Below are 17,963 nucleotides of genomic sequence, written 5' to 3'. Positions count from 1 at the left end.
AATACAACATATACTAGTTTTTCTGAAACTATTCTCAAATGCTTCAAGAAAGCCATTTCATCTCAAAAATTTTCTCCTTATCACTGCTGTTGCCCTCACTTTTTCATTGCTCATTTCTACATCTGTCATCATTAGATACATATTTTGATGTTTTATGCTGTATTTTTTCAAACTATTTTTTTTGTGTGTTTGTCTGTGCACATGCTGTTGCAGTTATGAGTTTATATTAGTATTGATATGATGGGAAGTGGATTCACTAATAACTTATTTCTTTTTTATTGTATGTTTTTTACTTTACTCTATGGAATTTTATGGCAGGCTGAAAAATGAATGTGGTCAAAACAACTTTTCCTTCTTGTTATTAGCTTTCATTGAGGTATGGTGATATATAGTTGATTACTTTACCATTATGAATACTGTGATAGATATTTCCATTACTTCATTGAATAGGGTTCTTGTGGCAGAAGTTTAGCCTCAAAAAACATATGGCAGTTAGTATTGTAGTGATCTTCTTCCTCGAGATCTGGGAACCTTTCTTAGAATGACAGAAGTAAAGTTAAAGGTCAGACACCTAATGTAAGCAAAACCTTTTTACAAAAGTATTGATTATAATACCTTAGCATTTGCCCTGAATGATTGGGTTGATAGTCATTAGAAAGAGATACATATGCTAGGATGCATAGAATTCTGGAATGAAAATCAGCTTCAAGAATCTTATCAGGTATGCATAATATGAATTATGTACTTTTCTGTTTCAACTGTTTTGCTGAAACATTTGGATATTTTTTGAAACCTGCTTGCTTTTTCTAAGTAAGATTTGGAGGAAAACTTTCATTTGCTTCCTGTAGATACGCCCATATTGATTATTTTGACTTTGCCCCTGTGAGCAATCTTATACCCTATGAAGATGAACAAACATAGCTGACTTGCCACATGATGTGTTTCTCTTTAAATCTTGCCTCTTTTGTGGCAATTTAGGTGAGTTTATATAGGCTATAACATTATGATGATACCCTGTTTAAAGTGTTATATGACATGAAGAGCCTCTCATGTAAGGGAAAGTTAATGAACATAAGTGTTATTTTTGGCCTTAGAGATTTCCATGGAATGGGAGTTGCATACACATTGACTCTAGAGCCATACTTTGGGAATTAAATGTGGCTTATCCATACACCCTACTTTGTAAGTGGTTTCACAATTTACAGTTTGAATGCTCATCCCTGTTTTTCATATACAGATATCAGAACAGTTTAGCTCATAGGTTTGACTATAAACTACATATCCTATCATCCATCCCTGCCAGTACCATCCACCCAGCTTCCCAGTAGTTCATTCATTTCCTTCATTATCTTGCTTGATTTCCTTAGTAATTACTTAGTTATATGCAGTTTTTTCTGAATTATTTATCTCGTATTTTTGTATACACAATAAGTGAATAAATATATTGCTACATATGTAATTCTATATATACTTGAAATTACAGCAAAACCACTGCCATCCATAATTCAAGACAGCAAAATGTTCAAAACAAAGAATGTTTTTCAGTTTTGGTGGGTAACCTGTGTTTATCTGAAAAATGAAAAAAAAATGCTTAAAGGTATTTCCGTTTTGGTTGGTAATCCTTGTTTATCTGAAAAAGTAAGAGTGTGATGCTTAAAAGTATTTCAAATCTCACCTGCACCATGCTGCAGTGGTAGATTACTCTCCATCCGGTGTTTTGTGGCGCTGGTGATCGTTTACCCATATCCCATGTGCTTTTTAACATGGTGTTGTGTGCTGGTCTTGCACATTTGTGCTTTTCGTTTATCTTGGATTCCTAGTGTGGACAATGGCCCATTTCATTTATCATCAACAATTGCCTGACAGCTCCTTGAAGCCATATATGTCTTATGTGAAGTGCAAGAAGAATGTTTTAAAGCCTAGAAAAGAAGATAGAATTGTGCAAGAGGTTAGCTAAGGGCAAATCCTAGGCAGCATTTATGAAGGACTTCCACCTCATATATTTGCTTACATGTATTAATAGTTCCACATGTAGAATAGTTACAGATATGTAAAATACTTTGAAATATTACAATATCTGAATAATATGTTACATCAAAAACCTTGAATAACTAGAAATTTTATTGAAAATGGCTGATTCCTCTAAGCATTTTGGACAGCAGTGGTTTTCCTGTATTACATTTTCTTTTTGGTCTCTAATTTCATTTAGAATTATTTATTTACCTTAGATATTTGTCAGAAATGAACTCAAACCATTCAGGATCATTTGGTAAAAAAATTCTACATCTCTCTCAGTCACAGCACATTCTGTTGCAGAAAATATTTATGTTCCATATTCTAGCCATTAACAGATGGGTGAGCACTTTGATAGGCTAGACCTTGACAGGGCAAGCAGCATGCATGACTTTGGACCATGTGGAATTTAGTTTCCATGTAAAGTACAGTAGTTTTCTGATTACACAACACAAGCACTTCAGAAACATAAGTAATGTGTTATCTAGACTTTACTGGCAGAGAGGGTGGCATTGTGGTAAACAAGCACAAGTAACACCACATGTGGGTCCCAGAAACTGTTGGCACATGTAATGTATCACTACTCCGACAGCAATGAGTGCAAGGTTTATTGTATGTTAGGGTATTTACAATAAGACTTACTGTATTGTATGAAATCATCAACACTTCCATTACACATTTTGCTCTTGAAGAGGCCAGAATAAGAAAAAAAGAGAACTCAGAACACAAGTAAAACACCTTGTTAGGTTGCAAAGTATGTGATATGTACTTAGACTGACAGCAGCAGGAAGGATTACAGTGTGGCAGACAAATGTTTATATGGGTTTTGTTACATATAGGCACCAGAAGTTGTTATTCTTGGAAAGTTTTCATAACTCTGGCATCAGTGACGTCAAGGTTCATTCTGTGTGAAGGTATGTACAGCTAAGCATATTGTATAAAGTTAATAACTTTTATGCTATACACTTATCCCTTATATTATCCTGAATAAAAGTAAAAAAGATCTCCTCAGAATACAAGTAAAGCACTGTGTTAGGTCGCAGACTACATGATATGTATGCAGACTGGTAGAATGGAAGAGTAGAAAGCATACCATGGATCTGCATGGTCAAAAACATATACTGCAAATGATAAAGGGACATGCAGAAAATTTTTAGCAGATTATCAGAGTGGTGAGTGTTATAACAGTGAATCGTGAGGAATAGGTTTATAATGATATATATTTTTTACAGCTTTTTAAAAAGATTGTGTATGTATAATGTATTTACATGTTTGAAGAATACTCTAGGCTTGATATTCATTTATTTTAACATTTTCAGTTGAGTGGAATAGAAATTAATTTTCAATGACATTTGTAATATTTTTCAAAAATCTGCCATTATCATTCTTTTTTGCTCTTTCAAGGTGTTTCTGATGTTACATATCTGAACTTTAAGGTACACATAGGAAGATGAAGAGAAATAAAAAAAGACTAATTTTTTTATGTAAATTGGCCTTCCACCCCCAAAAAATATAGAAAAAAAAGTAATTTTGCATTAAAAGGGTTAATGATTACTTTATAGATTACTAGTAGGCATTGATGTCATGATTTTCGTCAGGAATTAAGTTTGAACTACAGAATAGGGCAAACAAAAAAGATTTTGTTCTCCCTCTTTTTTTTTTTTTTTTTTTTTTTTTTACATAAAATTGGCATAGTCTGTAGCAGCTTGCATCATCAATACATTTGCTTTCAGGTTTGATACTAATATTTCTTTTTTTTTACATTTTTAAGCTGCACTAGACAGCTTTTTCATCTGTCAGAGGAAGTAACAGTAGTTCTGTTAGTATTAGTACCTTTATTGATAACAGTAGCCAATTTAGCCAGTCACCACAGAGGGATACTAACCATGATTGGTTTTACAGCTCGACCTACGTTCCTCAATTTGAACCTGAATCTCAACTCTCTAAGACTTCAGGGATCAACTCCTGCCAAGTGTATGTCTTGTTCTTGTCTTTGGTCTTGCTTTGTAGTTTTTGTTACCTCACTGTTATTTTCTTAGTTTCTCTGTAGATTTTGACATGGGTCCCTTTTTCACTTGTTCCTAGCTTTATTGTAGATATACCAGCATATTAGTTTGTGTTTGTAATTTTAGCCTTGTAGATTTCAGCATAGTTTTTATCTTCTTAGTAGACTTGAAGTAATTATTTTAGTTCCTGTGCATTCAATACTTAATATGTTATCTGCTACGTATTCTGCACTTCATGTATATTAGATCTGTTGTTTTAGTTTGTGTTGTAGTGTGCCAAGAGGAAACCCTCTGAAGATGCAAATACTTTTTCCTTTTAGGAACTTTTCTGATCCCATTTGGCACCAGTTTTTGAAGGAATAGCAAGATTGCACACACACACACTGGCCTGTAAAAGGACAATTTTAGTTCACTTTTGAAAAATGCTCAAACTTTTTACCCTTCTGTTGCTGTCATAACCCCTCTGAGCTACCTTCCTACTTAGCTAGCTAAAATTGGTCTTGCAATTGATATTCATTCTAACAGTACAGGAGGGTCAGATGAGAGGGAAGTTTGGTTTTCTCTTGTGTAAGCAGAATATTTACCCAATGATTCTCCACATGACAGAGGTAGAGGTGCATTATGAACTTAATTTTCTGATCCCTAGACTTAGAAAAAAGGCTGGAGCAGAATCATAAGAAATTCATAAAGGAAACACTCTTAGAATGCATGTTTAGTCTACATTGTGATACTGCCTTGGCCTAGTGTAAAGGCATGATGAGGTTTAACACCTGAGCTCCTAAAGAAATATAGGTTGTCAGTTTCATCTCATTGTTCAGTGGTACAGCCTTTCCTTAGTAGCTCTTCCATAAAGATGGTATATCAAACATAGATTTAAAAAGGCCATAGAATGAGGATAGGATGTAAGTGATCATCTTCACCTTGAAAACAAACAGATGTGATGTTTAGTCCCTGAATAGTTAACGATATTCCCAGTTTCAAATGAAGAACTATCTAATTAACCCATAATCCATAGGGTTGGTTTCCCTAACACAGTACTTGAAAGATATTCAGATTATGATAAAGAAGAACCACTTAAGAGCACATTTGAGCCACAAACATCCTACTGTGGGTGTATAAAAGTTTGGAGTGCTTCATAATCATGGAACACTAAAACTTGCTCGACATGTGGGACATGTTGGTTGCCACTCCATTTATTTTATCATCTGCATGTTTTCTATAGTTGTACTTCAAGTTATTGACTACTTTATTCTTGTTTATGACAGAATGACCTATTTGCTTTTAAATCTGTATGATTCATGCAAATGTTTCATTTGCAACAGCAAATGGAAACTTCTTTAGAAATATGATGTTTTGTTGGAATCATTTGTTCATATTTCCCTGTTTTGCCATCTGGGTTACCAGCTACACACAACAAGGTACAGTTCCACTCTCTATTTATGTATCAGTTTTTGCATCAATTCCTTTCTGCTCTCTCTCCAAGTCTAATACATACATAGTTACTCCAATTAGGCTGGTTGATAACAGACAGTCTATAAGCAAGGTGTATTTTCCTTAGTAATACTATGAAGTAGATAATGGTATATAAGTGATTACTTGATACAGTGCTAAGACAATGGAACAAAAGAATAAGTCATACTATGATACTCAGAGAGGTAGATAATAATGAAAATAACATTTTAGGAGGATGATAAGTAAAAGACAGTATAATCTATAAAAAATCTATTCTTGTAATGATACTCTGAGGTAAGTAATATTTCATAATTGATGACATGATAGTAAGACAAATATAGGTATAAGTATCATGTCTATTATAGTACTCAGAGAGGTAAATAAGAATTCATATCATTGTCAGAGCAGTGAAAAAATGATCAAGCTTCAGTTCTAGATTCTTGCAAGGTGAATAATGATTAATATTTAGTTACGTAGTAATGCTTCTCCTCTCTTCCTCCTATTCCAATACTTTCATATTCATTTTAGGGAGGTTAATGAATATGAAATACAATGATCTGTAAAAAAAGAAAATTCTTGTAGGTATCATGCACAAGTGTCTACAATATCTAGTTTACTTGTGCACATAATGTCTGTGTGTGCTTCTAGAACAAACCAAAGTAAGGTTTGTGTCATAGTACTCAAAGAGGTAAATAGCAGGAGAAATAATGACAGAATAATATAAAAATTAACAAGCTTTAGTTCTAGTAGACCTCTGGCTTTACTTGTCAATGAACACTTTCTGATATCTTATCTTGGTGTTTATCAATGCTGGAATAGTTATGTCCATAAGATCACTTTCCACATGCAGAGAGGTAAATGATTGTACAAATGATATCAGAACAATAACACTGGCCTCACTTATGTCAGGAGCACTTTCTAATGTCTTCTCTTGGTTGCTTTCAATGCTGGAAGAATCATTCCCTGCTCATTCCGAAGAAAGATGATAATTTTCAAGTAATTCAGGATTATCTTCTGCCTGGCCCTTTGAATTTTGCAGAATTTTGCCGAAGTTGGTCAATTTCCTTACTGTAAATGTTGTAGGAATGTGTTCTTGTCGGTATGGTAGAAGGATGACTGACCATAGGAAGATATTATTGGCATCTCATTACCCACCTATGCCCAGAGTTCAGTCTTCAAATGAGGGAACAAGGAGAAGCAGGACACCAAATTGGAGGTGGAAGGATGGAGTGGAAAAGATTTTGAGCGATCGGGGCCTGAACATACAGAGAGGGTGAGAGGCATGCAAGGAATAGAGTGAAAGGTCTGTGGGGCCTGGATGTGGATAGGGAGCTGTGGTTTTGATGCATTACACATGACAGCTCAAGACTGAGTGCGAACGAATGTGGCCTTTTTATCTTTTCCTGGCTCTGCCGTGCTGAAGCAGTGGGTAGCGATGTTGTTTCATGTGGGGCGGAGCAGCAACGGAAATGGATTGAAGGCAAGCAAGTATGAATACGTACATGTGTATGTATGTATATGTCTGTATGTGTATATGTTATGTATATGAGCGTGTATGGGCGTTTATGTATATGTATACTGCTACCTCGCAAACGCGGGAGACAGCGACAAAGCAAAATAAATAATAAATAAAATAAGATATATATTTTTATTTATTTTATTATATTTTGCTTTGTCGCTGTCTCCCACGTTTGCGAGGTAGCGCAAGGAAACAGACGAAAGAAATGGCCCAACCCACCCCCATACACATGTATATACACACACGTCCACACACGCAAATATACATACCTATACATCTCAATGTACACATATATATACACACACAGACACATACATATATACCCATGCACACAATTCACATTGTCTGCCTTTATTAATTCCCATCGCCACCTCGCCACACATGAAATACCATCCCCCTCCCCCCTCATGTGTGCGGGGTAGCGCTAGGAAAAGACAACAAAGGCCTCATTCGTTCACACTCAGTCTCTAGCTCTCATGCAATAATGCCCGAAACCACAGCTCCCTTTCCACATCCAGGCCCCACACAGCTTTCCGTGGTTTACCCCAGACGCTTCACATGTCCTGATTCAATCCAGTGACAGCACGTCAACCCCAGTATACCACATCGATCCAATTCACTCTATTCCTTGCCCGCCTTTCACCCTCTTGCATGTTCAGGCCGTGATCACTCAAAATCTTTTTCACTCCATCTTTCCACCTCCAATTTGGTCTCCCACTTCTCCTCGTTCCCTCCACCTCCGACACATATATCCTCTTGGTCAATCTTTCCTCACTCATTCTCTCCATGTGCCCAAACCATTTCAAAACACCCTCTTCTGCTCTCTCAACCACGCTCTTTTTATTTTTACACATCTCTCTTACCGTTACATTACTTACTCGATCAAACCACCTCACACCACACATTATCCTCAAACATCTCATTTCCAGCACATCCACCCTCCTGCGCACAATTCTATCCATAGCTCACGCCTCGCAATCATACAACATTGTTGGAACCACTATTCCTTCAAACATAGCCACTTTTGCTTTCCAAGATAATGTTCTCGACTTCCACACATTCTTCAAGGCTCCCAGGATTTTCGCCCCCTCCCCCACCCTATCATTCACTTCCGCTTCCATGGTTCCATCCGCTGCCAGATCCACTCCCAGATATCTAAAACACTTTACTTCCTCCAGTTTTTCTCCATTCAAACTTACCTCCCAATTAACTTGACCCTCAACCCTACTGTACCTAATAACCTTGCTCTTATTCACATTTACTCTTAACTTTCTTCTTTCACACACTTTACCAAACTCAGTCACCAGCTTCTGCAGTTTCTCACATGAATCAGCCACCAGTGCTGTATCATCAGCGAACAACAACTGACTTACTTCCCAAGCTCTCTCATCCACAACAGACTTCATTCTTGCCCCTCTTTCGAAAACTCTTGCATTTACCTCCCTAACAACCCCATCCATAAACAAATTAAACAACCATGGAGACATCACACACCCCTGCTGCAAACCTACATTCACTGAGAACCAATCATTTTCCTCTCTTCCTACACGTACACATGCCTGACATTCTCGATAAAAACTTTTCACTGCTTCTAACAACTTGCCACCCACACCATATATTCTTAATACCTTCCACAGAGCATCTCTATCAACTCTATCATATGCCTTCTCCAGATCCGTAAATGCTACATACAAATCCATTTGCTTTTCTAAGTATTTCTCACATACATTCTTCAAAGCAAACACCTGATCCACACATCCTCTACCACTTCTGAAACCACACTGCTCTTCCCCAATCTGATGCTCTGTACATGCCTTCACCCTCTCAATCAATACCCTCCCATATAATTTACCAGGAATACTCAACAAACTTATACATCTGTAATTTGAGCATTCACTCTTTTCCCCTTTGCCTTTGTACAATGGCACTAATGCACGCATTCCGCCAATCCTCAGGCACCTCACCATGAGTCATACATACATTAAATAACCTTACCAGCCAGTCAATAATACAGTCACCCCCTTTTTTAATAAATTCCACTGCAATACCATCCAAACCTGCTGCCTTGCTGGCTTTCATCTTCCGCAAAGCTTTTACTACCTCTTCTCTGTTTACCAAATTATATATATATATATATATATTTTTTTTTTTTTTTTTTTTTTTTTTTATACTTTGTCGCTGTCTCCCGCGTTTGCGAGGTAGCGCAAGGAAACAGACGAAAGAAATGCCCCCCCCCCCATACACATGTACATACACACGTCCACACACGCAAATATACATACCTACACAGCTTTCCATGGTTTACTTCAGACGCTTCACATGCCTTGCTTCAATCCACTGACAGCACGTCAACCCCTGTATACCACATGACTCCAATTCACTCTATTTCTTGCCCTCCTTTCACCCTCCTGCATGTTCAGGCCCCGATCACACAAAATCTTTTTCACTCCATCTTTCCACCTCCAATTTGGTCTCCCTCTTCTCCTCGTTCCCTCCACCTCCGACACATATATCCTCTTGGTCAATCTCTCCTCACTCATTCTCTCCATGTGCCCAAACCATTTCAAAACACCCTCTTCTGCTCTCTCAACCACGCTCTTTTTATTTCCACACATCTCTCTTACCCTTACGTTACTTACTCGATCAAACCACCTCACACCACACATTGTCCTCAAACATCTCATTTCCAGCACATCCATCCTCCTGCGCACATCTCTATCCATAGCCCACGCTATATATATATATATATATATATATATATATATATATATATATATATATATATATATATATATATAGTGATGGGTGATTTGAATGCAAAGGTGAGTAATATGGCGGTTGAGGGAATGATTGGTATACATGGGGTGTTCAGTGTTGTAAATGGAAATGGTGAAGACCTTGTAGATTTATGTCCTGAAAAAGGACTGGTGATTGGGAATACCTGGTTTAAAAAGAATGATATACATAAGTATATGTATGTAAGTAGGAGAGATGGCCAGAGAGCGTTACTGGATTACGTGTTAATTGACAGGCGCGCGAAAGAGAGACTTTTGGATGTTAATGTGCTCAGAGGTGCAACTGGAGGGATGTCTGATCATTATCTTGTGGAGGCTAAGGTGAAGATTTGTATGGGTTTTCAGAAAAGAAGAGTGAATGTTGGGGTGAAGAGGGTGGTGAGAGTAAGTGAGCTTGGGAAGGAGACTTGTGTGAGGAAGTACCAGGAGAGACTGAGTACAAAATGGAAAAAGGTGAGAACAATGGAAGTAAGGGGAGTGGGGGAGGAATGGGATGTATTTAGGGAATCAGTGATGGATTGCGCAAAAGATGCTTGTGGCATGAGAAGAACGGGAGGTGGGTTGATTAGAAAGGGTAGTGAGTGGTGGGATGAAGAAGTAAGATTATTAGTGAAAGAGAAGAGAGAGGCATTTGGACGATTTTTGCAGGGGAAAAAATGCATTTGAGTGGGAGAAGTATAAAAGAAAGAGACAGGAGGTCAAGAGAAAGGTGCAAGAGGTGAAAAAGAGGGCAAATGAGAGTTGGGATGACAGAGTATCATTAAATTTTAGGGAGAATAAAAAGATGTTCTGGAAGGAGGTAAATAAAGTGCATAAGACAACGGAGCAAATGGGAACTTCAGTGAAGGGCACTAATGGGGAGGTGATAACAAGTAGTGGTGATGTGAGAAGGAGATGGAGTGAGTATTTTGAAGGTTTGTTGAATGTGTTTGATGATAGAGTGGCAGATATAGGGTGTTTTGGTCGAGGTGGTGTGCAAAGTGAGAGGGTTAGGGAAAATGATTTGGTAAACAGAGAAGAGGTAGTAAAAGCTTTGCGGAAGATGAAAGCCAGCAAGGCAGCAGGTTTGGATGGTATTGCAGTGGAATCTATTAAAAAAGGGGGTGACTGTATTATTGACTGGTTAGTAAGGTTATTTAATGTATGTATGACTCATGGTGAGGTGCCTGAGGATTGGCGGAATACGTGCATAGTGCCATTGTACAAAGGCAAAGGGGATAAGAGTGAGTGCTCAAATTACAGAGGTATAAGTTTGTTGAGTATTCCTGGTAAATTATATGGGAGGGTATTGATTGAGAGGGTGAAGGCATGTACAGAGCATCAGATTGGGGAAGAGCAGTGTGGTTTCAGAAGTGGTAGAGGATGTGTGGATCAGGTGTTTGCTTTGAAGAATGTATGTGAGAAATACTTAGAAAAGCAAATGGATTTGTATGTAGCATTTATGGACCTGGAGAAGGCATATGATAGAGTTGATAGAGATGCTCTGTGGAAGGTATTAAGAATATATGGTGTGGGAGGCAAGTTGTTAGAAGCAGTGAAAAGTTTTTATCAAGGATGTAAGTCATGTGTACGTGTAGGAAGAGAGGAAAGTGATTGGTTCTCAGTGAATGTAGGTTTGCGGCAGGGGTGTGTGATGTCTCCATGGTTGTTTAATTTGTTTACGGATGGGGTTGTTAGGGAGGTGAATGCAAGAGTTTTGGAAAGATGGGCAAGTATGAAGTCTGTTGTAGATGAAAGAGCTTGGGAAGTGAGTCAGTTGTTGTTCGCTGATGATACAGCACTGGTGGCTGATTCATGTGAGAAACTGCGGAAGCTGGTGACTGAGTTTGGTAAAGTGTGTGAAAGAAGAAAGTTAAGAGTAAATGTGAATAAGGTTATTAGGTACAGTAGGGTTGAGGGTCAAGTCATTTGGGAGGTAAGTTTGAATGGAGAAAAACTGGAGGAAGTAAAGTGTTTTAGATATCTGGGAGTGGATCTGGCAGTGGATGGAACCATGGAAGCGGAAGTGATTCATAGGGTGGGGGAGGGGGCAAAAATCCTGGGAGCCTTGAAGAATGTGTGGAAGTCGAGAACATTATCTCGGAAAGCAAAAATGGGTATGTTTGAAGGAATAGTGGTTCCAACAATGTTGTATGGTTGCGAGGCGTGGGCTATGGATAGAGTTGTGCACAGGAGGGTGGATGTACTTGAAATGAGATGTTTGAGGACAATGTGTGGTGTGAGGTGGTTTGATTGAGTAAGTAATGTAACGGTAAGAGAGATGTGTGGAAATAAAAAGAGCATGGTTGAGAGAGCAGAAGAGGGTGTTTTGAAATGGTTTGGGCACATGGAGAGAATGAGTGAGGAAAGATTGACCGAGAGGATATATGTGTCGGAGGTGGAGGGAACGAGGAGAAGTGGGAGACCAAATTGGAGGTGGAAAGATGGAGTGAAAAAGATTTTGAGTGATCGGGGCTTGAACATGCAGGAGGGTGAAAGGCGGGCAAGGAATAGAGTGAATTGGATCGATATGGTATACCGAGGTTGATGTGCTGTCAGTGGATTGAATCAGGGCATGTGAAGCGTCTGGGGTAAACCATGGAAAGTTGTGTGGGGCCTGGATGTGGAAAGGGAGCTGTGGTTTCGGGCATTATTGCATGAGAGCTAGAGACTGAGTGTGAACGAATGTGGCCTTTGTTGTCTTTTCCTAGCGCTACCTCGCACACATGAGGGGGGAGGGGGATGGTATTCCATGTGTGGCGAGGTGGCGATGGGAATGAATAAAGGCAGACAGTGTGAATTGTGTGCATGGGTATATATGTATGTGTCTGTGTGTGTATATATATGTGTACATTGAGATGTATAGGTATGTATATTTGCGTGTGTGGACGTGTATGTATATACATGTGTATGGGGGTGGGTTGGGCCATTTCTTTCGTCTGTTTCCTTGCGCTACCTCGCAAACGCGGGAGACAGTGACAAAGCAAAATAATAAAAAAAAAAATATATGTGTGTGTGTGTGTGTGTATATGAGTGGATGGGCCATTCTTTGTTTCCTGCCAATATCACTTGACGTGGGAACAGAGGTTAAGTATGATAGAAAAAATTATATGTGTATATGTTGATATGTATATGTATTTGTATGGGTGTTTATGTATATATGTGTTTGTATGAGTGGATGGGTTGTTCTTCATCTGTTTCCTGGCTCCACCTCGCTGATGCAGGAAACAGCTGGAGGGGGGGATTGCTATTTTGTGTGCTGCGGGCTGGTGACAGGAATGGATGAAGGCAGCAAGTATGGATATGCACATGTGTATATATGTATATGTGTGTGTATGTATATGTATGTATACGTTGAAATGTATATATATGTACATGTGCATGTGTCGGTGTTTATGTATATACATGTGTATGTGGGTGGGTTAGGCCATTCCTTGTCTGTTTCCTTGCACTAACGGAGGAGAGGATGGTTAAGTATAATAAAAAAAATGGGGATAGGGAAGAAAGAATACTTCCCACATATTCCCTGCGTGTCGTAAAGGGCGTCTAAAAAGGGAGGGGGTGGGCTGGAAATCCTCCCCTCTTGTTTTTGATTTTCCAAAAGAGGGAACAGAGAAGGGGGCCAAGTGAGGATATCCCCTATAAGGCTCAGTCCTCTGTTCTTAATGCCACCTCGCTTATGCGGGAAATGGCAATTATGTATGAACAAATTTTTTTTTTCTTGCTTTGTCGCTGTCTCCCGCGTTTGCTAGGTAGCGCAAGGAAACTGACGAAAGAAATGGCCCAACCCACCCCCATACACATGTATATACATATGTCCACACACGCAAATATACATACCTACACAGCTTTCCATGGTTTACCCCAGACGCTTCATATGCCCTGATTCAATCCACTGACAGCACGTCAACCCCGGTATACCACATCGATCCAATTCACTCTATTCCTTGCCCTCCTTTCACCCTCCTGCATGTTCAGGCCCCGATCACACAAAATCTTTTTCACTCCATCTTTCCACCTCCAATTTGGTCTCCCACTTCTCGTTCCCTCCACCTCCAACACATATATCCTCTTGGTCAATCTTTCCTCACTCATTCTCTCCATGTCACCAAACCATTTCAAAACACCCTCTTCTGCTCTCTCAACCACGCTCTGTTTATTTCCACACATCTCTCTTACCCTTATGTTACTTACTCGATCAAACCACCTCACACCACACATTTTCCTCAAACATCTCATTTCCAGCACATCCACCCTCCTGCACACAACTCTATCCATAGCCCACGCCTTGCAACCATACAACATTGTTGGAACCACTATTCCTTCAAACATACCCATTTTTGCTTTTCGAGATAATGTTCTCGACTTCCACATATTCTTCAAGGCTCCCAGGATTTTCGCCCCCTCCCCCACCCTATGATCCACTTCCGCTTCCATGGTTCCATCCGTTGCCAGATCCATTCCCAGATATCTAAAACACTTTACTTCCTCCAGTTTTTCTCCATTCAAACTTACCTCCCAATTGACTTGACCCTCAACCCTACTGTACCTAATAACCTTGCTTTTATTCACATTTACTCTTAAATTTCTTCTTTCACACACTTTACCAAACTCAGTCACCAGAGTCACCAGCTTCTGCAGTTTCTCACATGAATCAGCCACCAGCTCTGTATCATCAGCGAACAACAACTGACTCACTTCCCAAGCTCTCTCATCCCAACAGACTTCATACTTGCCCCTCTTTCCAAAACTCTTGCATTCACCTCCCTAACAACCCCATCCATAAACAAATTAAACAACCATGGAGACATCACACACCCCTGCCGCAAACCTACATTCACTGAGAACCAATCACTTTCCTCTCTTCCTACACGTACACATGCCTGACATTCTCGATAAAAACTTTTCACTGCTTCTAACAACTTGCCACCCACACCATATATTCTTAATACCTTCCACAGAGCATCTCTATCAACTCTATCATATGCCTTCTCCAGATCCGTAAATGCTACATACAAATCCATTTGCTTTTCTAAGTATTTCTCACATACATTCTTCAAAGCAAACACCTGATCCACACATCCTCTACCACTTCTGAAACCACACTGCTCTTCCCCAATCTGATGCTCTGTACATGCCTTCACCCTCTCAATCAATACCCTCCCATATAATTTACCAGGAATACTCAACAAACTTATACATCTGTAATTTGAGCATTCACTCTTTTCCCCTTTGCCTTTGTACAATGGCACTAATGCACGCATTCCGCCAATCCTCAGGCACCTCACCATGAGTCATACATACATTAAATAACCTTACCAGCCAGTCAATAATACAGTCACCCCCTTTTTTAATAAATTCCACTGCAATACCATCCAAACCTGCTGCCTTGCTGGCTTTCATCTTCCGCAAAGCTTTACTACCTCTTCTCTGTTTACCAAATTATATATATATATATATATATTTTTTTTTTTTTTTTTTTTTTTTTTTATACTTTGTCGCTGTCTCCCGCGTTTGCGAGGTAGCGCAAGGAAACAGACGAAAGAAATGCCCCCCCCCCCCATACACATGTACATACACACGTCCACACACGCAAATATACATACCTACACAGCTTTCCATGGTTTACTTCAGACGCTTCACATGCCTTGCTTCAATCCACTGACAGCACGTCAACCCCTGTATACCACATGACTCCAATTCACTCTATTTCTTGCCCTCCTTTCACCCTCCTGCATGTTCAGGCCCCGATCACACAAAATCTTTTTCACTCCATCTTTCCACCTCCAATTTGGTCTCCCTCTTCTCCTCGTTCCCTCCACCTCCGACACATATATCCTCTTGGTCAATCTCTCCTCACTCATTCTCTCCATGTGCCCAAACCATTTCAAAACACCCTCTTCTGCTCTCTCAACCACGCTCTTTTTATTTCCACACATCTCTCTTACCCTTACGTTACTTACTCGATCAAACCACCTCACACCACACATTGTCCTCAAACATCTCATTTCCAGCACATCCATCCTCCTGCGCACATCTCTATCCATAGCCCACGCTATATATATATATATATATATATATATATATATATATATATATATATATATATATATATATATATAGTGATGGGTGATTTGAATGCAAAGGTGAGTAATATGGCGGTTGAGGGAATGATTGGTATACATGGGGTGTTCAGTGTTGTAAATGGAAATGGTGAAGACCTTGTAGATTTATGTCCTGAAAAAGGACTGGTGATTGGGAATACCTGGTTTAAAAAGCGAGATATACATAAGTATATGTATGTAAGTAGGAGAGATGGCCAGAGAGCGTTACTGGATTACGTGTTAATTGACAGGCGCGCGAAAGAGAGACTTTTGGATGTTAATGTGCTCAGAGGTGCAACTGGAGGGATGTCTGATCATTATCTTGTGGAGGCTAAGGTGAAGATTTGTATGGGTTTTCAGAAAAGAAGAGTGAATGTTGGGGTGAAGAGGGTGGTGAGAGTAAGTGAGCTTGGGAAGGAGACTTGTGTGAGGAAGTACCAGGAGAGACTGAGTACAAAATGGAAAAAGGTGAGAACAATGGAAGTAAGGGGAGTGGGGGAGGAATGGGATGTATTTAGGGAATCAGTGATGGATTGCGCAAAAGATGCTTGTGGCATGAGAAGAACGGGAGGTGGGTTGATTAGAAAGGGTAGTGAGTGATGGGATGAAGAAGTAAGATTATTAGTGAAAGAGAAGAGAGAGGCATTTGGACGATTTTTGCAGGGGAAAAAATGCATTTGAGTGGGAGAAGTATAAAAGAAAGAGACAGGAGGTCAAGAGAAAGGTGCAAGAGGTGAAAAAGAGGGCAAATGAGAGTTGGGATGACAGAGTATCATTAAATTTTAGGGAGAATAAAAAGATGTTCTGGAAGGAGGTAAATAAAGTGCATAAGACAACGGAGCAAATGGGAACTTCAGTGAAGGGCACTAATGGGGAGGTGATAACAAGTAGTGGTGATGTGAGAAGGAGATGGAGTGAGTATTTTGAAGGTTTGTTGAATGTGTTTGATGATAGAGTGGCAGATATAGGGTGTTTTGGTCGAGGTGGTGTGCAAAGTGAGAGGGTTAGGGAAAATGATTTGGTAAACAGAGAAGAGGTAGTAAAAGCTTTGCGGAAGATGAAAGCCAGCAAGGCAGCAGGTTTGGATGGTATTGCAGTGGAATCTATTAAAAAAGGGGGTGACTGTATTATTGACTGGTTAGTAAGGTTATTTAATGTATGTATGACTCATGGTGAGGTGCCTGAGGATTGGCGGAATACGTGCATAGTGCCATTGTACAAAGGCAAAGGGGATAAGAGTGAGTGCTCAAATTACAGAGGTATAAGTTTGTTGAGTATTCCTGGTAAATTATATGGGAGGGTATTGATTGAGAGGGTGAAGGCATGTACAGAGCATCAGATTGGGGAAGAGCAGTGTGGTTTCAGAAGTGGTAGAGGATGTGTGGATCAGGTGTTTGCTTTGAAGAATGTATGTGAGAAATACTTAGAAAAGCAAATGGATTTGTATGTAGCATTTATGGACCTGGAGAAGGCATATGATAGAGTTGATAGAGATGCTCTGTGGAAGGTATTAAGAATATATGGTGTGGGAGGCAAGTTGTTAGAAGCAGTGAAAAGTTTTTATCAAGGATGTAAGTCATGTGTACGTGTAGGAAGAGAGGAAAGTGATTGGTTCTCAGTGAATGTAGGTTTGCGGCAGGGGTGTGTGATGTCTCCATGGTTGTTTAATTTGTTTACGGATGGGGTTGTTAGGGAGGTGAATGCAAGAGTTTTGGAAAGATGGGCAAGTATGAAGTCTGTTGTAGATGAAAGAGCTTGGGAAGTGAGTCAGTTGTTGTTCGCTGATGATACAGCACTGGTGGCTGATTCATGTGAGAAACTGCGGAAGCTGGTGACTGAGTTTGGTAAAGTGTGTGAAAGAAGAAAGTTAAGAGTAAATGTGAATAAGGTTATTAGGTACAGTAGGGTTGAGGGTCAAGTCATTTGGGAGGTAAGTTTGAATGGAGAAAAACTGGAGGAAGTAAAGTGTTTTAGATATCTGGGAGTGGATCTGGCAGTGGATGGAACCATGGAAGCGGAAGTGATTCATAGGGTGGGGGAGGGGGCAAAAATCCTGGGAGCCTTGAAGAATATGTGGAAGTCGAGAACATTATCT

The 17,963-nt window shown here is 39.6% G+C and overlaps 1 protein-coding gene across 1 annotated transcript in view; it reads left to right on the top strand.

The window, feature by feature from the left end:
• The window catches only part of Khc-73 (Kinesin heavy chain 73), a 785,588-nt gene that overhangs the window by 702,494 nt on the left and 65,131 nt on the right, over positions 1-17,963 (top strand). Inside the window, exon 31 of the mRNA XM_071670193.1 lies at positions 3,916-3,987. Within this exon, the coding sequence (XP_071526294.1) occupies positions 3,916-3,987 (72 nt within the window). The remainder of the gene's footprint in view (positions 1-3,915; positions 3,988-17,963) is intronic.

The sequence above is a fragment of the Panulirus ornatus genome, chromosome 14 (assembly GCF_036320965.1).
Source record: "Panulirus ornatus isolate Po-2019 chromosome 14, ASM3632096v1, whole genome shotgun sequence".
Taxonomy (NCBI): Eukaryota; Metazoa; Arthropoda; class Malacostraca; order Decapoda; family Palinuridae; genus Panulirus; species Panulirus ornatus.
This window is presented reverse-complemented; position numbering and strand designations above follow the sequence as displayed.